This window comes from Pseudopipra pipra, chromosome 20 (assembly GCF_036250125.1).
Source record: "Pseudopipra pipra isolate bDixPip1 chromosome 20, bDixPip1.hap1, whole genome shotgun sequence".
NCBI classification, from domain to species: domain Eukaryota; kingdom Metazoa; phylum Chordata; class Aves; order Passeriformes; family Pipridae; genus Pseudopipra; species Pseudopipra pipra.
This window is the reverse complement of record NC_087568.1, coordinates 9940695-9963530: the sequence shown is the minus strand read 5'-3', so window position 1 is coordinate 9963530 and position 22836 is coordinate 9940695. Positions and strand designations below refer to the sequence as shown.

The 22836-nt window shown below is 50.2% G+C and overlaps 1 protein-coding gene across 4 annotated transcripts in view; it reads left to right on the top strand.

Annotated features, from left to right (window-relative positions):
• The window catches only part of NSMF (NMDA receptor synaptonuclear signaling and neuronal migration factor), a 49874-nt gene that overhangs the window by 10472 nt on the left and 16566 nt on the right, over positions 1–22836 (top strand). For 2 of the 4 annotated variants that reach the window (XM_064677219.1, XM_064677218.1), the window contains exons 3-7: positions 9803–10279; positions 15585–15660; positions 17346–17351; positions 17867–17935; positions 21953–22005. In XM_064677219.1, the coding sequence (XP_064533289.1) occupies positions 9803–10279; positions 15585–15660; positions 17346–17351; positions 17867–17935; positions 21953–22005 (681 nt within the window). The remainder of the gene's footprint in view (positions 1–9802; positions 10280–15584; positions 15661–17345; positions 17352–17866; positions 17936–21952; positions 22006–22836) is intronic. The other 2 variants (XM_064677217.1, XM_064677216.1) reach the window with 1 other exon arrangement.

Here is a 22836-nt window from a genome sequence, read left to right as displayed (position 1 = left end):
CAAGCTGTGAGAGGTACACATGGAAATACCACAATACTTATGGGATCCTCAAGTACTCACTTGGAAATAAAAAAATTCCCTAGAAATTACTCTATAAATTCTAAAGAAGGGGAGGAGGGAGAATCGTCATTTTTAAGTCATCTTCTGAAATTCTGCAGTGTATAATTTAACAGAGTCTGTAACACTTCTGTATAAATAACCATGGTAGGAAGGTTGCTATCCTATAAAATATGTTGAGAGTAGGAAATTTGGCTCCCTTTTATTCATCCCACTAGTCCAATCCCAGGGAAGTCATGTCTTTGCTTCCTGCAGAAATTCTGTCACAGGATCACGGCCCAAGTTTCTGAAGGCTTCACCTTTGGCTGGGCAGAGTGGTGGAGCTGTAGGATCAGCTGTCTGCTGGGCTTTTTGAGGAGCAGGAAGGTGGCAGAGCCATCAGTGGGACAGTGAAGGCTTAAATGGAGAAGGGAAGGGCAGGATCCTCCTCTTCTGTGCATCTGGGAGCTTGAACCCTCCTCTCTCCCTGCAGAGGGCAATCCTCATGGAGAAAATGGAGAGGGTGTGTCTCTTTGGGCTGTCAGTTCTTTTGCTGCTTTACCTGTTAATTCAGCCCCAGGAGACCCACCTGGGGGGAGATGGCAGGTGTGCAGACACTGCCCCAACTTGCTCTAGTTCTGCTACATTTTGTTCTCTGAGGATTGTCCATTTTGGTCTAACTTTTTTCATCTTCAGAGTCCCTTGACTCCAAAGAAAGGAAATGGTCTAGTGGCTTTTGTATCCCTCATAAGATCATGTTCTACAACTGATCAAGGAGCTTGTTCTTCAGGGGTAACTTCTACACCCCAGAGTCTGTTTGTGGTGGCTCCTCTGGAGAGCTTGTGTGGCAGAATGTCTCTGAGAAATCGGGGAGTGGTAATGAAGAACTGCAGAGGGACTGTGTGTCAGCAGGAGGGGCCAGCTGCCACAGCCAGGCATTGTAACCAGGGCTGAGTTACCTGCAAGGCTCTTTTACCTTCTGTTTTCAATACAGTTGCAGTCAGTGTGTGCCCTCTGTGCTTGCTGGGGCAGTGGGTGTGGGATGAACAGCAGCAGGAGGTAGAGAGGTACTGTGGGGTGACATGGAGTGGGAAAAGGTGAGAGAGAACGTTTGTTGTTGGTTGTAACTTCTGATTCTTCCTGATGGGAGGCCTGGGAACTTCATGGCTCACAAATGTTGTGTCACTATCCCTGTGCAACTCTTCAGTGTCTCACTCTGGAGTAGGTTTTTCCAGGTGACTGGGGAGGTACATTTACCTCTCCTCTTGCTCGGAGGTTACAGAAAGGATGATGGCAACACAGTTTTCTTCCCTTTGTTTCCCTTTTGGAACAGGGCAGTTGCCTGGTGATGGGTTACAAGTACTGACAGAGGATGAAAAAATTCTCCCTTTGGGCTCACTGAGACTTTCCCCCCTGATCCTTAAGCTATTTTGAGGAATTAGAAAAAAAAGGGAGTGTTGGACTCTGCTGCAGGTGACAGGACATGGATCTGGTGAGGGAGCTGGTGCTGAGGAGGTGATGGATCTCCTTCTCTCTTCCTGCCTCTATTCATTGCTGGCTTATTCATGCAGGCTGGAGGTCTGGGAGGGCTCCCACGAGGAGCACTCTCCCATGTTCAGTGTTCACTCTGACTGCAGGGCTGTTGCCAAGAGTCCTTGCTGACTTTTGTATCTTTCTGGTACCTTCCAAAGACTTTCCATCTTGTCTGAGGCATGGTCTTAGTGTAGGAGAAAAGGACTGAAATATTGTGCAAGTGTAAAAAGGCTGCAGAGAACAAAGCACAGAAGAAATAACCTCTCAAAGTGTCACCAGAGCTCAGGGAATTTTGGACAGTTCCTTTCTCCCAGCTTAGGTGTCAGAGGCCCCACGCTGAGATAATGTTTTAGATTTTGTTATCTCCATGTACTGGCACTGTGAGAGGAAAAGGTAGCCAGGGCAGTGACATTAAAAAGGACAGCAAGCAGAGCCTTTGAGAAGCTGCCTCCTGCCTGGGGAAGCAGTGATGCATGCCAGTGAGCTGGGAGTCAGACACAGTGATCCTTTGAGGAAAGAGAGGGAGCTGTGTGGGTTGTTTTCCTGTTACTTTTTTATCAGGCAGTTTCTGTTTTGCTCAGTGGGGTTGTTGGGAGGGAGCTGCTGCTGCTGGAGTGCAGGGCTGTGGGATGCAGCTCTGGGCTGCAGGGCTGTGGGATGCAGCTCTGGGCTGCCCTGGGATTGACTGCTCTGGGCAGGATGAGCAGGAAATGCTCTGGAAGCAAGAGAAAGGGAGAGATCCCAGCAGATAAAAGGTGTGGTTTGTGCTGCCACTGCTACCTTGCAGGTTTTGACCCAAATTTGATGTGATTCTTGCAACAACAGCTTGACTACTGGTTTGCATCAGTGCAAACCAAAGGAGTGTTTACCTGAAACTGGAAGACACTTCTTTTTAAGCTCAAAAAAGATCATCTTCATGTCTTTCCTTTGGTTTTGCATCGTGTTTCAGTCATCAGTGCAATGTGTAAGGAGAAGAGGGCACTTGTGAGCCAGATGGCAGTGGGGAGGGGTGGCAGGAACAAAACATGTTTACCCCTGTCCCAGGTGCAGAGCCTGCACTGGATCAACCCCCTGTGTTTGCAGCCTGGGCTTTGGCTGCCTCTGAAGAGGCTGGGAGGGTGTGTGGAGGAGCAGCCACACACAGAGGAGCTTCCTGGTGCTGCCAGAACTGGCCTGGGGCTGGAGAAACCTCGGGGTGAGGCCTTGCAGGTGCTTCAGGGTAAAGCAACCTGCAAGCTGTGCTTTTTGTACCTCTGTGAAGTCAAGCTGGAGCTGTGCAGTGCTCTGAGGGACCTGCAGTTTGGCAGTGTTCAGACTGTGGAGCTGCCAGTGGAGCCTGGTGCAGGGTGAGCACCAAGGAGGCCTTTTTCTCTAGAGGGTGTTTGCCCTGTCCCCAGGGTGGACCAGCAGTGCAGCTGGCCCTGCTCCCAGTGTGTCCCTGTGCTGATGAGGTGGAGGTGGCCTCGAGCAGTGGAGGTGGCCTGTCTAGAAACAGAGGGGGCTGTAGGTGGCCTGAGCTCAGGACAGAGCAGGAATGTGAAATCTCAGCTCTGTGGCTTTCAGGCCACTTCCAGCATAAGCCGGAGCAGTTATGGTGTGGGTGTATCCTGAAATTTGCCATGGAATATGTTGTTGGCTTGTAAAGGGAGTGAAAGCATAGGTCACAGTGTTGCCATGGAGATGCTGAGGCCAGTGATGGAGCTGCCACTTGCTCCTTTGGGTCGTGTCTCACAGGAACAATTTCATCTGTTCACATTAATGTTAGAGGCCAGACTAAAAGGTTACTCACCTATGAGACACTGTGTCAATACTATCTGGAGTTTGTTTGTTTTCTAGGCCCATTTGAGCACAGAAGGCTAATTGGAACCATTTTGTCATAGCTAAGTGACCTTGTGGTTTCTCAGAGCAGCTCCCTTACAGAAGCAGCCCTTGCCTCTTCCCTGTGGCTTTGCAGGGAAGTGTGTGACATTCCTTCCTTGGGAGCAGTGGGGTTGTGGTGCCCAGTAAAGTCACAGCAGGGCTGTGGTCAGGATTTGGGTAACCCACAGTGAACATTGTGCACATCGTTGTGCACAGCTCAAGAAAGACAAGGAGCTACTGGAGAGGGTCCAGCGGAGGCCACAAAGATATGAGGGGTTTGGAGCACCTCTCATACGAGGAGAGACTGCAGGAGCTGGGCCTGGCTAGTCTAGAGAAGAGGAGACTCAAATGGGATCTCATCAATCCACACAAATATCTCTAAGGCAGGTGCCAAGAGGATGGTGCCAGACTCTGTTCAGTGGTGCCCAGTGACAGGACAAGAGCAATGGCCATAAACTAAAACACAACTAAAACACCTCATTATGAGGAAGAACTTCTTTCCATGGTGGTGGCAGAGCACTGGAACAGCTGCCCAGGGAGGGCAGGGAGTCTCCCTCTCTGGAGACATCCCAAACCCACCTGGATGTGTTCCTGTGTCACCTGCTCCAGGTGACCCTGCCTGGGCAGGGGGTTGGACTGGATGATCTCCAGAGATCCTTTCCAACCCCAGCTATTCTGGGATTCTGTGATTCTGTTTACTCACTTGACTCTGAAGCTCCTGCACGGCTGAAATGCCACTGTGACCTTTTTTTCTTAATTGTCGTGTCTCCATTTTTAGATTCCTGCCTCGTGCTTCAATATTTTGAACAAATTTCCCATTTTTTCCCATGCCTGTTTCTTGGCTACATCTCAGCCCTGAGCCCAGCGAGGTGGGCTGCTGGGGGGTCCTGCTGGGGTACAGCAGCTTTGGGAAGGACTTGGTGGGAAGCTCTGCATTAGGGCTCTGATGAGGGAGGGGAGGAGCACACCCAGGGGGCAGGGACAGGCATGGGGGAGGTCTCAGAACTGAGACTGCAAGAGAAACTGCTCAGCTGTGCAGTTCGAATAGTTTTTATGGTTTTGCAGTGCCAGAGCACCTCTCTGCTCTCCTCACTGATCACCTGGACTCCTCCTGGTGTAAGATAAAACCAGCATTAACTTCATTCCTACTCCTGTGAGCAATGCTGCAAGGCCATGAACTGCACACCCAAAATCTCTCCATTCATCTTCAGTGGCCAAGTCAGTTCTTTCTTTTAAAATTGGTACCGTAAACATCAGGTCCAGAGAGATCCAGCTGAGGTGGAACAGGGAAGAGAGAACTCTCTCTCTGAAATTTATTTTGCTGAGATGACAGAGGTTCTTTTAATAGGGTTTATCTGGATTCCCCTTTGCCACTTTGCTTCTGATGCTGGAGCGGAAGCTTTAAATCTAAGGTGCTTTAATCATCAGTTTAGCTGCTAAATGCAGGAATAAATTTGGTGCTTCTGTCTGTGCCTTTTGGCTATGTTCTGCCTTGATTTATAAACTTCTCATCCCACGGGGTTGCAAGGCAGTCTGCAGCAGAGGCGAGTTTGGCTCTGTGAGTTGTGGATGGGCATCAGTCAGCTGGGGCTGATCCCAGCCTGTTCCCTGCTCTGCAGAAACGTGGTGACAGCGAAAGAAAAACAGCCCAAGTCCTTTCACAGTTCCCTGGGTCAGAGCGAGTGCTCAGGTTAGAGTTACTGACTGAGAAAGGATGTATTGGAAGTATCTAATAAGGGTCTAATTATCGGGAACTACATGTACTGAAAATATGGATTCTCTCTTTTCCAAGACACTGCCAGTTACCCAGCACAGATTGTCACTGCTGTCAGTGTCTTTGGTGATACATGTGCCCTGTGGAGTGTGGTGGGCAGTGCTGTGTGGAAGGTGAAGAAAGAAATGTCAGACAGGAGCAAGTGAGGCCAAAAAGATGTGTGTTCAAGTAAATGACAAGGGGGGTGAGAAGTGGGTTGGCCCTCAGGACTGGACTGTCGAGCCCCTGGGCTCTGGACAGGCTGTTGGACTCGGCTCAGGTGGCAGGGAAGTGATGAAAATACCATTTGGATGTTTGGGCTCATGATCTACAGATCAAGGACATTGATCTCCTTCCCTTCATTTTGCTGTGAAGTATCTCAGGCACAACAAATCCATGTAGAGCAGAAATCTAGATGAAAAGGAACCTGATTTGTCTGGTCCCAAGTAGCTTTGCAGCTGTGTGAGACAAAGGTGTTGCTGCTGAAGGCAGGTGGGAGAGCAGGGGCATTCCCAGGTCAGGTTCAGGAGTGGCTGGAGAGGAGGGAGCTGTGCCAGGAGTCCCGAGTCACGCTGGCCTGGGCTGCTGTGGCAGTTGGATGGAGCAGCTGGGAGTGGGAGAAGTGACAAGAGCAATGTGACAATGAGATGAGGGGAGCAGCAGTCACCAGGCACAGGGTGTTAACAGCAGCCTGCTGCAGCTGACTCCCAGTCACTGCTGAACTCCCCTTGGTGTCCCTCTGTCTCACCACTCAACATCCCTGTGGCTCAGATCTAATTCAGCATCGATTCCTGGACCAGCCTGGCTTCTTTCTTATCAGAAGCAAACTATTAACCTAAAATGCCACAGTGGAGGCAGGTGGCACCTGCATCCAATTTGCTGCAAGCACAGAAAGGGTCACTGGTCATATCTTGGGGCTGCCTGTTTGTGTGATTTCATGTATATGGGTTCACAGACTTGCTCCTGAAATGGTGCAGGTTCAGTTTTAGCAGCCAGTAAGTCATTATGATGGTTATTTGAGTTTCTTTTCCTTCCATACTGGCTTTTTTCTGTAGATAAATTCCTTATTAACGACAAGTCTGGAACAAAGCTTCACATTCCCTTTGCATATGAAGTTCTTTCTTCAATGTGTAGTTACTGAGGGTGCTAAATTGAATGAAAATGTAGAATTATTCAATTGTTTCACAAAAAGAAAACACATTGGTGTGCTGGCAGCCTTTTGTAGTGTAAATCATGAAAACTCCTACACAAGTACAAGTGAAAACACCTTGAGGAAGGGACAAGTAAGGTAGGAAGAAAGAATTGTCCTCGCATTTTGCATGCTAGATCAGACAAGTAGTTGATGTCAAATATATCTGGTCAAGAACTGTAATGCTGCCAGGATTTCAGTAAAAAATCTGACTTTTATGTGAAACCAGTCGTGTCCCACTTGCATGTCTGTAAATTTTATGGGGCTGAACAGACCTCAGTGCTTATAAAACAGAGACTGGAATTGGTCTCTTTGCACTTGTGATCATCACCGTTTCCAGACATACTGTGCTTTGGGGGCTTCATTTTTCCATTTAGCCACAGATCCCAGAGCTCAGGAGTTCCTGGATCTCTGAATTGTGCTGCTGTCAGTGTGTGAGGGAAGGTGACACTCTGTGTGTTTGCTCTGAGGAGGCTGTACATCTTCCATCCTAGTATTAATTTCAGGAGGAGCAGGGGCAGCTGTCAGCCACGATTCTGTGGTGGTTGAGAAATCTGTAGCGTCACTGTGCCCACGCAGATTAGTAAGTTTGACAAGTTGAGATGAGTACTGAGAACTGGCCTTTGTTTTTAATTTTAAAAATGGTGTGCTTGGCACAATTAGCCAGCACAGATCTTGGCAGATCTCGGAGAGTCCTTTGGTGGTGTTTTCCCAAGACACACCCACTCTAGAGCACAGTTAGTCTTGGAACTGGAGAGGATCTCAGGTGCTGGAGAGCAGATCCCCACACCTGCTGCCCTTTGAGGTTTGAAATGTGGTTGGAGAGGCTTTGGAGCCTGTGGACACCTTCTGCACTGGTTGGTCTGTGACACTGTATCCTGCAGCTGGTAGGACTGGGTGGACAAGCTGCTGGTTTTTCTGCTGGAATGGCCCTTGTTGTCCATCAGGCTTTCCTCCTGAAACAGGTGCTGATGTCCACACCTGCCTTTCCTATTTTACCTTTATTTGGTAAAGGCAGACCACTGCCTGCCTTTCCTATTTTACCTTTATTTGGTAAAGGCAGACCACTGCCTGCCTTTCCTATTTTACTTGGGCAGTATCAGTGAGGTGCATGACTCCTCACTATGTCTAGACATGCATTTTTGACTTCATGTGAAGCCTGGAAAGACAGCATCAACCACAAGTTCAACAGGCACAGCTCTTTCTGTAGGACTCCTGCAGTGTCTCCTCCTGGTCAGCTCCAGTATCCAGAGGCTGTGAGGTGTCACTAGGAGACAAATGAATGAAACCTGAGTTGTGTCAGCTTGAGCAGTCCTGACAATCACTCCTTGAGCAGAGTGGCCAGAGACATATTTATCTCCTGGTGGTGCTGGAGGAAGTTGTGTCTCAAGCAGAAAAATGAGATAAGGGTGACACCCTGGACCAGCTCAGTTCTGGTCAGTCTTGGTTGCAAACACAGCAGAGGGAGAGGCCCTGGGCAACCTGAGCCCAGTCCAGGATGGATTTCAGATTCAAAATGTGATAGTCTGCAGCTTGGGAAGGCTCTTCTGAGAGAGTCACAGGAGCCCTTCAAAGGCAGCAGAATGTGGCAGCAGTGAAAGGCCCATGCCACACTCATACACCACCAGTCTTGTACTGGGATAAGATTTCTTCCTCCTTCATCTCTTCATGGCCAGTATCAAGGCAGCCAAGCCTCAAACTGTGGCTGAGTTCTTCCAGGTCATGACTCAGTAGCTCCTTAAATATCTACTGAAGTGAAGGCTCGGGTTTTCCTTCTGTCTCTGTTTTAAGTGCTGCTGTCTGTGCTGGACACTAATGATTTCATTTTTTGGGGGTAGTAGTCACATGAATAATGCATTCCCTGCTGAGCCTTTTTACCAGTCCCCTATAGCTGCTTCCCATCTGAAGGGAAGTGTAAGAGGTAATTAACAGCCACTTGAAAAAGGATTAGCAGGTGGGTGGGAGCTACTGTTGGGTTCATGCATGGAATTGCCATGGAAATGCTGAGATTTCCTGGCACTTCATCCAGTGTGTGGGCTCCAAAGATAGTTACACTCATGGGTCTCTCTCCTTTCGATCTTCCTACCCTACAAAGGGAGTGGCTGTGTTTTCCTCCAGGACAGCTTCCACTTCCACAGGCTGTGCTGTCACTGTCTGCACACACAGTGGGTGCTGGCCAGGGGTGCTGCGGGGAGCGGGTGCTGTGCTGCACCTCTCAGCTGAAGTCTGTCTGCATTTCTTTCGTCTCACAGAATCATTGAATATCTGAGTTGGAAGAGACCCACAAGGGTCATTGAGTCCAACTCCCTGGCCCTGCACAGGAGACCCCAACAATCCCACCCTGTCCCTGAGAGTGTTGTCCAAATGCTTCTTGAACTCAGATAGGGTTGATGCTGTGCCCACTGCCCTGGGGAGCCTGGTCAGTGCCCATCCACCCTCTGGGTGAAAATCCTTTACCTGAGATCCAACCTGACCCTGCCCTGATGCAGCTCCAGGCCATTCCCTTGGGTCCTGTCACTGCTTACAGGGAGCAGAGATCGGAGCTACCCCTCTGCTGCCCCTCAGGAGGATGTTGAAGACCCCAGTGAGGTCTCCCCGTAGTCTCCTCCAGCTGAACACCCCAAGTGCCCTCAGTGTCCTCCCACGGCTTCAAATCAAGGCCCTTCCCCATCCTCGTGGCCTCCTTTGGACACTCTCTAATGGCTTCAGCTCTTCCTTCCATTGTGTCCCCCCAGACTGCCCCAATATTGCAGGGGAGGCCCCTCCAGGGCAGAGCAGAGCGGGACAAGCCCCTCCCTGGCCCGGCCGGCCATGCTGGGCCTGGTGCCCCCCAGGACAGGCTTGGCCCTCCTGGCTGCCAGGGCACTGCTGACTCAGGGCCAAGTGGCCACCACCAGGACCCCCAGGTGCCTTTCTGCAGCACTTCTCTCCAGCCTTTGGTTCCCTAGTCTGTACACACAGCCAGGATCAGTACCTGCCCTGTTGGCAGAAAATCAGGAGGAAAAAACCCCAAACCCTTTCCCAGTGTTCTAAAAGAACTTGATGCGTAAAACAGAGTTTGGCACTTGGAGAGGTTTGTGCTGATCCTTGTCCTGCAGACTGTGACCAGCTCAGAACCCGCTGGAGCAGAAAAGGTTGCAGCTGAACCAGGGCTGTCTTGCATGGGAGCATTTTCAAGCTGTGCAATAAGACCTGCATTGGTGGCCACACATGCTTAAAATATTGGGCCTGTTTGTGAGAAATGTCTCTCATTTCAGTGCCAGCTCTGGAGGTTTAGAAGGCAGCAGTGGGCACACATTCATCTGAAACGGTTCCTGGGGGAACCTGCTGTATTTCTCTCCTCGCTCCCCTTTCTGCAGCAGTAGCAAAGAGCCTCGTGAATTTGAATGTGGGGTGCTTTGGTTTTAAGGAGCACGTGCCTTTTGTTTCAGATCACCTGTTAGCAGACTCCTACATCGGGCAGGAGGACTCCCCCGAGCTGCAGCAGGCGGCGCAGAACAAGCGCAGGCTCTCGGTCATCTCGGACGGCAAGTTTGAGAGGAGCTTCGAGGAGCAGGCGGAGAAGATCCCGAGCGAGGCAGCCAAGCCCCGGGTGTACACGATCTCCGGCGAGAGGCCCATGCTGTCGGAGCACGAGAACGGCAGCATGGAGCTGGTGGTGATGAAGGGGGCTGCCCAGGACGAGTGTCACCACGGCCACCACGGGCACGGCGCCGGCGGCTCCCACGGCGTCAGCAGGCACTGCAAGGCCTGGCCAGGCAGCCGCCAGGGCTCCAAGGAGTGCCCAAACTGCACCCGCCTGGCTGCCCCTTCCCAGCAATCCTTTGACCTGGAGCAGCACCCGCCCAGCGAGACTGGGTGGCACAGGAAGAGGCTGGAGAGGATGTACAGTGTCGACAGAGTGTCTGGTAAGTGAGGGGTGAGTGTTGGGTGCTGGAGGGACACAAAGGGTGACACCATCTGATCCCAGCACGGAGGGTTTGTTGCCACGTGCCTGGAGTTGGACCCTGTAGCATTTCACTTTTGGCACCTTGCTGGTACCGTCACAGAATCCCAGAATATTCTGAGTTGGAGGGGACCCACAAGGATCAGCGAGTCCAACCCTCAGCCCTGCACAGGCCCATCCCCAACAGTCACACCCTGTGCCCCAGAGGATCATCCAAACCCTCCTGGAGCTCTGGCAGCCTTGGGGCTGTGCCCGCTGCCCTGGGGAGCCTGGTCAGTGCCCAACCACCCTCTGGGGGAAGAACCTTTCCCTGAGATCCAACCTGACCCTGCCCTGACACAGCTCCAGCCATTCCCTGGGTGCTGTCCCTGGTCCCCCCAGAGCAGAGCTCAGTCCCTGCCCCTCCTCTGCCCCTCCCCAGGAAGCTGGAACTGCCATGAGCTCTCCCCTCAGACTCCTCCAGCTGAACACCCCAAGTGCCCTCAGTGTCCTCACATGGCTTCAAATCAAGGCCCTGCACCAGCGTTCCTGGAAAGGGATTTTCAGAGAAGGAGTCTGAAATAAGCTGAGCTCAGCTAGGGGCCAGCTGTCCAAGCTCTGTTGTCTCTCCTTGCAGCTGGTGAGCAGCAGCTGACCTGGGTGGTTTCCATGACACCTTCGTGCAGCTCAGTGAGGGGGAGCTCTGTGGGCTCTCTTTCTGTGGAAGGAAGAGCAAGAGAGGAGGGGCTGTGTCTGAGTACCTTCATCCCTGCTCATCCCAGAGCAGGACTCTCTCTGCCTCATGTGGGGCAGGGGAAATCTTTGTGAATGTGCCACAGTGCTCTGTAGGACCCTCAGCTCAGGTTACAGTGTTCTGCAGTTTGGTGGGTCCCTCAGAATGCTCATCTGTGTGGCTGGAAGCATTTTAACAGGGTAACCCGTGTACTGCCACCTCATGGGCTTCCCATAAATTCAGCAAATAGCACAGTATTGAACTTTCTTCCCTGCTCACTATCCATTTGCTCAGTGTTCTCAGGGAATAGGGCTTGTAATTATTCAATTACATTAAAGAAATCCCTGGCTGTCTTTAAAAACTGAGCCATTAATCAAATATATGTCACAGTCTGTGTGCTTTGAATTATAAACTAGTGCACAGTCCATCTTTGCCTCTATGTGGCTGGCAAAGAGTCTGACCTAATTTGTCTGATTTTTTCTGTAAACACACATCCAGGCTTTTAGAGCAGAGAGTCAAGCCAGGAAAGGTCCAGGTTTTCTCCTGGAGAAGCAATTGAGTATAAGGACTGTGGAGATCAAACTGCCCAGCTTTCCTGTGTTCATAGTTTCCTAGTAAATAACATAGTGATGTCTACTACAGGTAAGATCACCAAAGTTTGGGTTCTGGACCATACTTTCATGCTTAGATCCTTGAAATAATGTAACTAAATTAATATATGGCCTAAAACTGAAGAATAGTAGTGAAAAAATAGGTGATTATCAAATGTGCAGAACAACTACAGTCCCATGGAATCCTGTACATGGTTTTTAAGCATTATTCCCTCTGTTCCCTGGGATATTTTGGGCTTCACATCAGACACTGCATGTGCAAGTTTAGACTTTATTATTTTTAGTGCTAAAGTGCAAGAAAAGGAATGATAAGAGTTTTTCTGTGTGGAAACCTTTTAGGGTTTTATGATCATATGTGTTTTCCTTGTTAAAAAGATGGCTCTGCATGTGGTGACAGAGCCAGAAAGCTTGTCTGAGGTCAGGAAAAGAAAGTATTTTCAGGAAAGTAGATCCTAACCCCAGGGACTTGGTCTCCTGGAGGTCAGGGTGCTGAGTTGACTTGGTTGCAGCCTCATGATGTGTACTGAATTAAGAAAAGGAAGATTTCCTGGCCTAGTGCTGGTGGGTTTGTGTTGAAAGCTCTCCTGATGTCGTGGTTTAACTCTGGCCTCAGCAGCTGCTCAGTCACTGCCCCGGTGGGGTGGGGAAGGGTGAAGGTGAGAAAACTTGTGGGCTGAGATAAAGACAGTTTAGGTAAAGCAAATGAAGCAAAGTAAGGAATTAATTCCCCATTCCCCATGGGCAGGGATGCTCAGTGATAACAAAACATCCCAGTATTATCAGCACTGTTTTCAGAGAATCAAGGGAATGGTTTGGGTTGGAAGGGACCTTAAAGCTCATCTCATTCCAACCCTGCCATGGGCAGAGACACCTTCCACCAGCCCAGGTTGCTCCAAGCCCCGTCCAGCCTGGCTGGATTTCAGTACAAATTTCAACACAAATCCAAAGCACAGCCCCATACCACCTACTGTGAGGAAAATTAACTTCATCCCATCCCAAACTAGCACATTGAACAAATCAAAATTGCACTGTGCACTGTGGGACTGAAGCAGGTTACTTGATGCAGAACCAAAGGAAAGCTCCACATCACTAATGGAGGGGTTTAACTCCTCATAGCTGGACCTGAACTGCTCAGTTTGCTGGAAAATGTGTCCTGGCAAATCCTGCAGGGAGATGCCATGTTCTGTTTCTGGGCCTTGGAGTTTAGTATCTGTTTTTAACTAGGCAGCAGTTTTTGCTGGGGCCAGTTACCAACGTGAAATGGAGATCTGTCTTTCTGAATACATATCAAGAGCAGTTACTTAAATGGGAACAAAGTGGGCCAGTGGATGCCTCCATGAGTAGTTTGTGTTTCATACAAACAGGCAGCAGCTCCCCTTGGTGATTCTCTCAAGCCCCTGAGTTGTGGCACGTGAGGCTGCACAGGCAGGGCTGTGTCTCCGAGCCCAAATCCCATCACAGCACTGGCACCGTGCAAGGAAATTTTCCTCAGCTTGGTCTTATTTGTGCTCTGCACCCAAGTGTTGTCCCTCAGAGAGAACCAGAGAACTGAGCAGCACGAGTGGCACAGGCTGCAAGAAGAATTCCCTGGCATGTCCTTCATGCCTGGCTAGCAGGAAAAGGGAGCAAGCAGAGAAGAGGGGAGATGGGGGAGAGGCTGATTTCCCCAGAGGTTCACCCTGCAGTGCTGCTGCTCTGTTTGGATTTACGTGACATGCTGCTGCCAACCAACACTCATGGCAGCCAGGCCTGACTGGCATCATTTAGTATGGATTTTGATGCCGAGTTTACACCATTCCAGGGAAGCACAAGCTGTCATCTCCTGGGCTGCTCCCAGCATCTCTCACAGACACATCCACTCATGGATCCACATCCACCATGGACAGTGGTGCTGGGATTTGGGTGCAGTGGCTGGAGATGCTGATTGTGGTGCTGGTGTTCCTCCAGTCTCACCAAGCCCATGGCCCCTCAACTGTGTAATCACAGTTGATGCAACATGAAAGGAGAACAAGCTGCTCTGCCTGGCCAAAAAGGAGTTTGCTGCCTGCAAACTCCTGGCAGCAACAGCCATACCCATAGTCTGAATTTTAATTCAGTGGGTGAGCTCTGGAGCTGAGCTGTGCTGCCTAGTCCCCACCTGTGTGCTCCTCTGCTGCTGTTCTACCTCTGGCTGGTAAAGAGACACCTCTGAAGGGTCCCAAATCCTTAATTCTCCATTGAGTGCTGTGTGTAGGACAGGGATATCCTTCTTATATTGACTCCTGTCTGGGAGAAAAGGAGGGGAGTCTCCCAGGGATGGTCCAGGCAAAGGCTCCTAAGGAAATTAGCTGTTGTTCATAAGCTTTGCTTTGAACCAAAGCTAGTGGCTTAAAAGCTGTAAAATACATCAAGAGATGTCAGTTCTTTGAGATGTGTAGCCCCTGAGAAGTCTGTACAGAATTGTTGGCTAAAAAGGAATTTGTACAACTTCTCCTTCACCACTTCTGTGGGTTTGAGACTTCAAACAAGTAATTCCTTTACAGTCTGAGTTGTTCTGCATTGCTTCTCTGTGTTTTGGAGGAGAGCAGACTTAGGGACTGCATCACAAGTCTTTACCATACTGGAATGCAGCTTTCATTTAACATATGTATTTCCTTAGGGTGCCTTTAAACAGGACTTGATGTAAACTCTTAGCTGAGAAGGAGTGTTTGGTACAGCTTTCTATAGATTTCTGGGAAGCTTCACTTCAAAGGAACTCTCCCCAGTTGCAGTTAGCAGTTTTTGCATCTGTGACTGCAGCCACTTTTTGTACTTTCAGGGAGTAGCAGGGTCAGTCTGTAATATATGATGATCTGTACAAGACATTTGGTAAGATGGCTGGTCTGTAGGAATTATGTCTGCAGTGGACATGTGAGGTTTGACTGGGTCTGAGCTGATGAAAGTGAGCTAAAAAACACCTTGACAATGCCAGAATATTAATGGCTAAGATGCCACAGTTGCAAATGATCTGAAAACTTGAATGCCTGAAGCAACACCAACATGTGGCAAGGCATTGGGCAAGGAAGCCACAAAATTGGGAGTGAAGCAAGATGAAAAATCAGGTAGCCCCAAATCCCAGGAATCCAGTCCACTGAGATCTCTCAAGTCTTGTGTCAGTGCATTTCAATCCCCCTCTGATTTTCCTCCTGTCTGACTCCAGGCTGAGAGTTCTCAGGGACAGGTTCCTCCTCCTGGGCACCACCATCCCACACATGTAATTAGTGACTTATTTTGCTGCCTGCTTTTGGTCTTAGTGATCATTCTGTGAAGATGGTGCAGTGTCCTGGTGCCCTGGAATTAGGAAATAATCCACAGTTGGTTTTGGCAGGGCAGTTTACAAACAGAGGTGACCAAGTCAGCCCAGTTACCTGCGGATTTATAGCTGATGGGCAGCTTGACTTCCAAACCAGATGAACTGCTGAGGGCAAGGTCACCAGGAGCAGGTGTGTGAAGGGTTTATTGAAACTTCAGTGACACCAAAAGAGATCTCAGGCTCACAGTTCTCAGGAGAGGCTTCTACCAGAGGCTATATCAGAAAGAACTGGAGGAATGGGACATTTCAAATCAACGGTATAAAGGAAAAAGCAGAGACTGGAAAATGCTTTTAATGAAAAATGTTTCTTTCCACTATTGGGTTTTTTTTTCCCGGTTCAAATGTCACTTCTGTAATTCCTGGATTACTCTAATCTTCTCTGCTTAGGATAGAGCTTTTATTCTTCATTTAGTAGCCTGATAGACAGGCTTAGCACCAATTTACAGAGCACTGGGTGGCAGTGTGCATATATATGAGGAGGATGAGACTCCTGCTCAGTACAGGGCAGGATGCTGAAAAAAAAAGTCGTAAGAGAAAGAGCTTGGGAAGTCTGAGGGTCTGAAGGACATCTGTGCCCTCTGGATGCTCAGGCTTTGCTCTCTGTCTCTTCCAGATGATGTCCCCATACGAACCTGGTTCCCAAAGGAGAACCTCTTCAGTTTTCACACCGCCACTACAACTATGCAAGCGTAAGTGAAACCCCTGCCGTGGCTTTTGTGTGGATCTCAGAGCCCACAGCCTGCTCAGAGCTGTGTCTGAGAGCCTCCAGTTGTGTGTTTGGCATCACAGTCCAGGGGTGAGAGAGAGAGAAACTTGTCTCTTATTAATTTTTGTTCCACTGATTAGTTTTTTCCTATTGTTCTCATTTATTTGGTTTTACCTTCTTTAACTCCTTGGGCTGCTCAGTTCTCTGTGCTTGCCTTGTTTTGTCTGTGACACTGCCCTGGCCCTGGCTGCCATGCAGAGGGAGGGTCCTCTGGGAGCACCAGCTGAGACTCTCCACCACTTCCTTCTGCTGCACCCACTTCCCGAGGGAAGGTTATTCCAGGTTTTCCCTGCTTTGCTCATTCCAGAGACATCCCCTTTCTATGGGATAAGATGTAGCCCTGTAGTTCTGCACTGGTCTGGTCATATGAAGAAGTTATCACTAAAATCCCTGCAAAGTATGATGGGGTGTGAGTTGGAAGAGCCTGTCCCTCCACACTCCATGCAGGATTTGGTGCCCCTGGTTGTTTTGCATTGGGAGGAGACAGTTCTCAAAGGGCTGAAGGGAGCAAGGAAAGCCTCATTTCCAGGTTGTACCCAACTTGTCAGGAAGTTTTGTCTTCCTGGCTTCAGTTATTTCCTACCTGACTGGAAAGCCAAGGCAAGCAGTGAGGAAAATGAGACAATGTCCTGCCTTCCAAGGCCCTTCTCCAGCCTTGTCACTTTTTCCCCTGTGTGCTTCTTCCAATGTCTGGGACTCCCTCAGCTCTCCTGCTCCCCCTGTTTTCTTCTTGTCTAATCTGGTGTCCTTTCTGTAATCTGTTTCTCTCATATTTCTTCTTTCCCTCATACTTTTCCCTTCTCAAATCCTGAAAAGGGGCTGATTGTTGATCTTGGGATAACTCAGACTGGATCAGACCTGTAAGGATTGCTGCAGGGAGGGATGGATCCAACATTGAGGGGCAGAGTAGCTGCATTCCCCAGAAAAAAACTCTTTAAAAATGTTGGCTGGGAACAGTTAATGGTGTTTTACTGTTCTGATCTGACCCACAAACCATGCACAAAACCAGCACATTACCTTTGGGCACATCCTTTGCTCTCTGAATGCAAATTTTCTGGGCAGAAGATTTGTTGCAGGATGATGGCCCATGGCAGGGCTTACAGGGCTTGAAGGCCAAAGATTTGGGGAATGGTGTCCTAAGGAAACCCTTGAGGAGCACAACCCCCTTGGTTACCATTTCTGGAGGTTCTGTGCTGCCTCCAGAGACTACACAGAAACATCTCCAGAAGTTCAGGGCACCTCCCTGAGGTGTTGGGGTGGCTTCCCAGGTATCCCTGGGCTCTGCTCCAGTGCTGTCCCTGCTCCAGAAGCCTGTGGAGGTGCACCCTGATGGGCCACATCCAGCTCTTGTACATCTGCATTTTCTCTGGGTCTGTGTGGAGCTCACTTGGCATCCAGGCCACATGTCAGCGCTGCCCCAGGGAGGATAAAGCTCTGTCAAATTGGAGTTCTCACCACTGAGAAATGTTTAATTTCAAAAGCAGTTTCCTTCCACCTAACAAGAAGTATTCCTTCTGGAGTGAGAATTCCCTCAGAACACTGGCTGGGGCTGAGCACTAACGAATTCCTCTTCTCTTTCTTTTTCCCTGCGTCTCCTGGAATCTGTAGCATCTCGTAAGTATAATCTTCAGTTTTTATTTCCTTGTCTGTTGGTGTCCTGGATAAACTCTCCTTTCCTCTCCTCTCCTGTCCATCATATCCACTCATGCTTTCCCTGTGCCAGGGGCTGTCTCAGCTGGCAGGAGGTTAGGTGGCTACACCTGTAGGCCTACATGGATCACACCATCTTTGAGGTGCAGACCCCAGTTGTTGGCACACTTTTATCCCTCTCAGTCCTGGTGTGCAGAGGGGCTGTGTCTGCAGCTCCCAGGTCCATTCTGTGTAGCAGGGATGGGGCTGCTCAGCCCTGGTCTTTGGGCCATGCTCTGATCTTTGCTTGTCTATCCCCTGCCCTGGGGAGTGAGGAGCTGTGGTTTGGTGAGTTCTGCCTGGCCCTGCCCCGCACTCAGGACTGTCCATCCCTGGGCAGCACAGTCTCTGTTGTCTGCTGAGAGCTTTCCTGTCTGTGTTCCGTGTCCTCTGCAGTTCAAAGCTGTGGAGTTGGTTAATGGCTTGAAATGGTTTCCCAGGGCGTTCAGGGGCTACGCAGAGAGGAAGAGACGGAAACGGGAGAATGATTCCGCAGCTGTTATCCAGAGGTAGGGCCCCTTCCCTCCGGAGCTGTGACCCTGCCTGGTGTTGCATGGGCCCTTTGGGTGTCAGCAGTGAACCTGATGGCATTGGCTGTGTCCCTGTCTGTGTGCTGTCCATAGGGACACTGGCAGTGGCCGTGTAGGAACTGTGGAGGTGAAGAGCTGATCTCCATCTTCTTAAAGAACACTGTCAAGTTTCTTATAACATTCCAAATATAATATATGTGATTCGTGTCTCAGGCAGAAAAATTTAAAAAATTAAAGATGCATTTCCCGGCCTTCTCCCAAATACTTGGAATTTTATGTCATTATACAATGGTTTGGGTTGGAAGGGACCTTAAACATCATCTACTTCCAACTCCTCTGCCATGGGCAGGATTTGGTTGAGGTTAGCTGAATACTTTTATGTGCTGCTGCTGCATCTTTAAATGCACCTCAAAAATCTGAGACTTAGGCAAAATTAACATCTCTAGTGACAAGAAGCCTGGTTTTTAGTCTTTTTTTTTTTCCAATAATAGGGAAAAAAGGGGGATGGGGACTGATTCCTTTTCCATGTATTACACAGAGGCCTCCTATGGCACATCACTTACCCACAGTGGGAATCAGAACTGATTTGTTTTTTTAAATGTGCCAAGGCTCGTGTATTTTGGCAGCCTACTAAAAAGGGTAACACAGTGTTTGTGTCATTGCTTAAAAACTGCCATGATGACTTCACTGCTCAAAACCAAGTGGGAGAAAAACATCAGGTTTTTTTATCTGGGAAATTGCCAGGCAGACTTTTTTTTTAGCAGCTGAAGGGTGGTGTGTTTTTTTAAAACAAGAATGAAGAGAAATAAAAATCAGTACTAAAGACGCTCTCAACAAATAGACAGTGGATCTTTAAAAAGAGGGAGATTTCTCAGAATCTGGAAGACAGAGGCAAGTCTTGGTGAGGAAGTGGCTTGTTCATGTGGGCTGTGAGTACAGGAGCAGGAGCTGTGTGCCTTGGTGGTGCTGTGTGGTGAGGGGAGAGGATGGAGTCACCTCATCCTTGTGTTGGGTGGCCAGGATGTCCCTTCACCTCCTGGACTGAAGGTCCAGGCAGGGCTGCACAGCAGGAGCACATCTGTGTTTATCATGTCCCAAAGAGGAGGGAGGACAGCAGTGATGGGATGTTGGCTGGGCCGTGTGGAAGCAGCCCCTGGCCAGTTACAAGGACTGCTGGCAGTGTTCAGCTCCCTTCTCCAGGGAGTGAGGCAGACCCCAGCCCCACCTCCCTTCTGGGTGCTTGTTGTGCAGCCTGTCATGGCCTCGGGGGTTTTGGGGTTCAGTTGTTGTTGCCCAGCCCCTTCAGTCCTTGACCCTGGGAGGCTGGTTTGTGTGGCCTGGCACACAGGGAAGGCTCTGGTGCCCAGGGAGGCTGGAGTGCATGGCATGGCACCCAGGTATGCTGCCTTGGGACTCAGGGATGCCCAGAGTGAACCGTGTGCCTGCTGCAGGAGCAGCCAGGGAGGGGAACGGGAGAGCTGCTGCCAGGAGTGTGGGTAGAGAAAAGGCTTCTCTGCACAGTGTGGTGACCCACTGTGGGCAGAGCTGCAGGGTGTGGAGTGAGGTTGTGGTGTTTTGGAGGCCCTCTGGCTGGGATGGAGACCCTGGAGGTGCCATGGGGTCGTGCCTGTCAGGCAAACTGGAGCCTGTCAGGAGGAGCACTGGTCAGAAAAGGGAGTAACAAGGAGATTTTGTCACTGAAACTTGAGGATTGCTGGTTGTGTTGTGATGGGTGAAGAGATCTTGCAAGTGATAAGTGACACAGGGGTTTTGGTGCAGTTGCAGGAGCCAGGCAGGAAGGCTGGGCAGGTTTATGGAGCCCCACTGCTCACAGAGCAGGTTGCACCTTCCCCAGAGCCAGTCCTGCCGTGCTGACATGCACGTACAGAGGGGTCTGAGGACCCAGACAGCTGCAAAAAGCCCTCAGAAGGATCTGGATGCCCACAGGATGCCCACATTAGGAGTCAGTCCCAGGCTTGCACCTCCTTTCCAAAGTGCTGTTTTTTCTAGAAGAGATGAGAAGGAGCAAAAGTTCTTCATCCCATTCTCTGAGCGTTTAGTGTGGTGGTTAACCCTGAGCAGCTGGACTCTCCCTGGAGCTGCTCTGAGCAGTATTTAGGTCTCTCATGGGAGAGCCCAAGCTGTCTAGGCAGCTGGGAGCAGCGTTCTTCTGTGGCAAACACTGCTTTACCCCTCTGCCCTCAGGGTCTGAAGAATCTCCTCTGTGGAGAGGACAACTGAGCCTTTAACAAAAAAGGGGATTTTACTCCAAAATACCAAAAGCCCAAAGGATGTAACAGTGGCCTTGGCAGTTAACACTGGTGCTCAGTGTCTGGTTTGGTCTTGGGCTCACAGTGGACCACAAAGATTTTCATTCTGATGAGTTATAACATATATCTAAGACTTTTTCTTTGTGTAAAGCGCAGCCCTGGTTCCCTTAAAATGTTGTATTTATTTGGATTTGAATCTAATGCACAGTAGGACAGACCCCACTATCAGTCATGGGGCACCCCAGAAGGCTTTGTGTGTTGAGCCAGCTCAGATGTGTCAGTAGATGTGTCTAAAGGGGTAGTTTTCTGATCCACAGCAGTGACTCTTCATGTACTCAATTACAGATATAATAAATCTTTGGAAAACATTAATAGCCCAAGTGCAGATGGAAATTTGGCATGAAATCATGTTGCTTCCAGCTGCTAGTTTTCCTTCTTGAGCTGCTGAATTTGGATCCTGATGACAACAAGGGATCCAGGGCCTAAGTGGGGAAGTGCAGAGGGTGATGTGGGTTAAGTGCTCTCCCACAAGGACTGTGTTTGTGTGGATCTCCCTGTACAGGAGCAGAGGTATCCAGATTTCTCTGAACAACTTCACATTGGTGCTGGAAGTGTCTCCTGGTCCAGTGCTAAAGCATCTGCATGGTTGTAACATGTCCCTACTCACCCCACTAACCTGTGTGTGAGCTAGACAACTTGGCATTGACCCCTTTCACCAGCTGGAGTCTCTGTTGCTTGGTGTCTGTGGTGTGTGTTGGGGGGCAGAAGGAATCCAGGAAGGCTCCCTCACTCCATGTAGGTTCCCTGACATCCTGGGGCTGCACTGTGGGGTGAAGTCACCCTGACTAAGTAGGGTTCATGGAGGGGTGACACTTCTCTTGATAGTCCACATGCTGCTCCTCCCTCTGTCTCTTCTGCTGTCCTGTTTGATTCCTGTTCTGTTCCTGCCTTGGTGAGTGATGAGAAAATAAAGGAAACAGGTCCCTTGCTCTCGGAGGGGCTGGACAAAGAATCCATTTGCCACGGCCTCTCAGGCGTGGCCAGGACACTGTTTTACACAGACCTGACTGTGGGGTGTAGCTGCTCCCCAGGGATTACCCTCCATGGGTTTTCCCTGGAGCTGTGTGCTCTGCAGCCCCTCTGGCCCTGCCTGTGAGTGGGGGTGGCAGCTGCAGCAGAGAGTAGGTCCCTGGGGACAGCCAGCATTGCTCAGTGCTGCTGTCCAAGGAGGGACAGCCTGCTCCAGCCTTCCCAGCCTGGTTCCCAACAGCAGGGGTGAGATCTTAGCAGCTGCAGTGTTTGGAGATGAGCACAGCCACAAGCATGGTGTGTGCAGAACCTGGGCACCTCACACTCCTGCTGAAGCAGGATAGAGGGGAGCAGGCACTGCTCTTTACTAGGAAAAGAGGTAACATTCCCAGCATGGGCAGTGGGTGCACTCAGCAAGGTACAGCACAGCTGTGCCTCAGTCACAGGAAAGGGAGAGTGGGCTGAGAGCAGGGGGTGCCATGTAGGACCCCCCTTGCCCCGTGCCAGGGAGCTCAGAATAGTCCCCAGTACTGGGTTGGTGCAGGCTGGGGACCTGATCTCCAGCTTTTGAAAGCCCAGAAGGAAATACGCCATCATCCCCATTTTGGTTTTGTTCCTCCCATTTTTTCAGTCCTGCTGGGCCCAGGTGTTGCTTTGTGTCACCTTCCTCAAAGGTTGTGTTTGGCCTTTCTTTCAGGAATTTTCGGAAGCACCTCCGCATGGTGGGGAGCCGAAGGGTTAAAGCACAAAGTAAGTGAGCACCTGTGGGCTGGGGCTGTGAGGAGCTGGGGTTTGTGCTGGAGGGACATGGGGAGCTCTGTCACGTGCAGCTCTGGGTGGAAAGGACCTGGCACTGGGCTGGAGAGAGGATTTGACCTGCTGGTGCCATTTATCCTGCAAAAATGAAGGCCGGGTTGCTGCAAGTCTCTGGGACACGTGGATGTCTCCAAGCAGCCCGAAAGTTACTTCCAAGGACCCTCTGCCTTGGCTGTGGGAGATCTTTGGTGCAAGGAATGGAAGGAAAGCTGCAGCATCCTTGCCCTGCGTGTGGGTTTTGGTGGAGGCTTGTGAGGAGAACCCAAGCTGGGAGTTGAGCAGAGCTGGAAGCCCTGCCTGGCCTCCCCTGCAGCTGGGACCAGCTGTGCCTCCTGGGGTGCTCAGTGCTCCCTGTGCCATGCAGGCTGCTGGCTGTCTCCTTCTCCCACTGCCATCTCCACAGCAGGACCTGGGGAAAGTTGCCTGCTGGGAGCTAAGAGGACGATGGAAGGGAGAAAGAAGAACAGGGAAGAGACTGGAGCAAGGGGGAAATAAGGGAGTGTTGTGCCTCACTGGGGAAGAAATCCCCTCTTAGGCCTGGGAAATGGCAGTTCCCTTTCTCTGCAGAAGGCAACAGTCCTTCATAACTTGGTTGGGCCAGCACCCTTGTCGCTGTGAAGTGGGCTGAGAGTGGTGTAACCTGCTCCTGAGAGCTGAGGATTGCTCCAGAATGGAAAACAGCTTGTTCTTCCCACCCCCTGGCCAGGCATCGTGTACAGACTGCCCACAGCAAAGCACTGCTGAGTTCAATTTGCATTCTTTCCT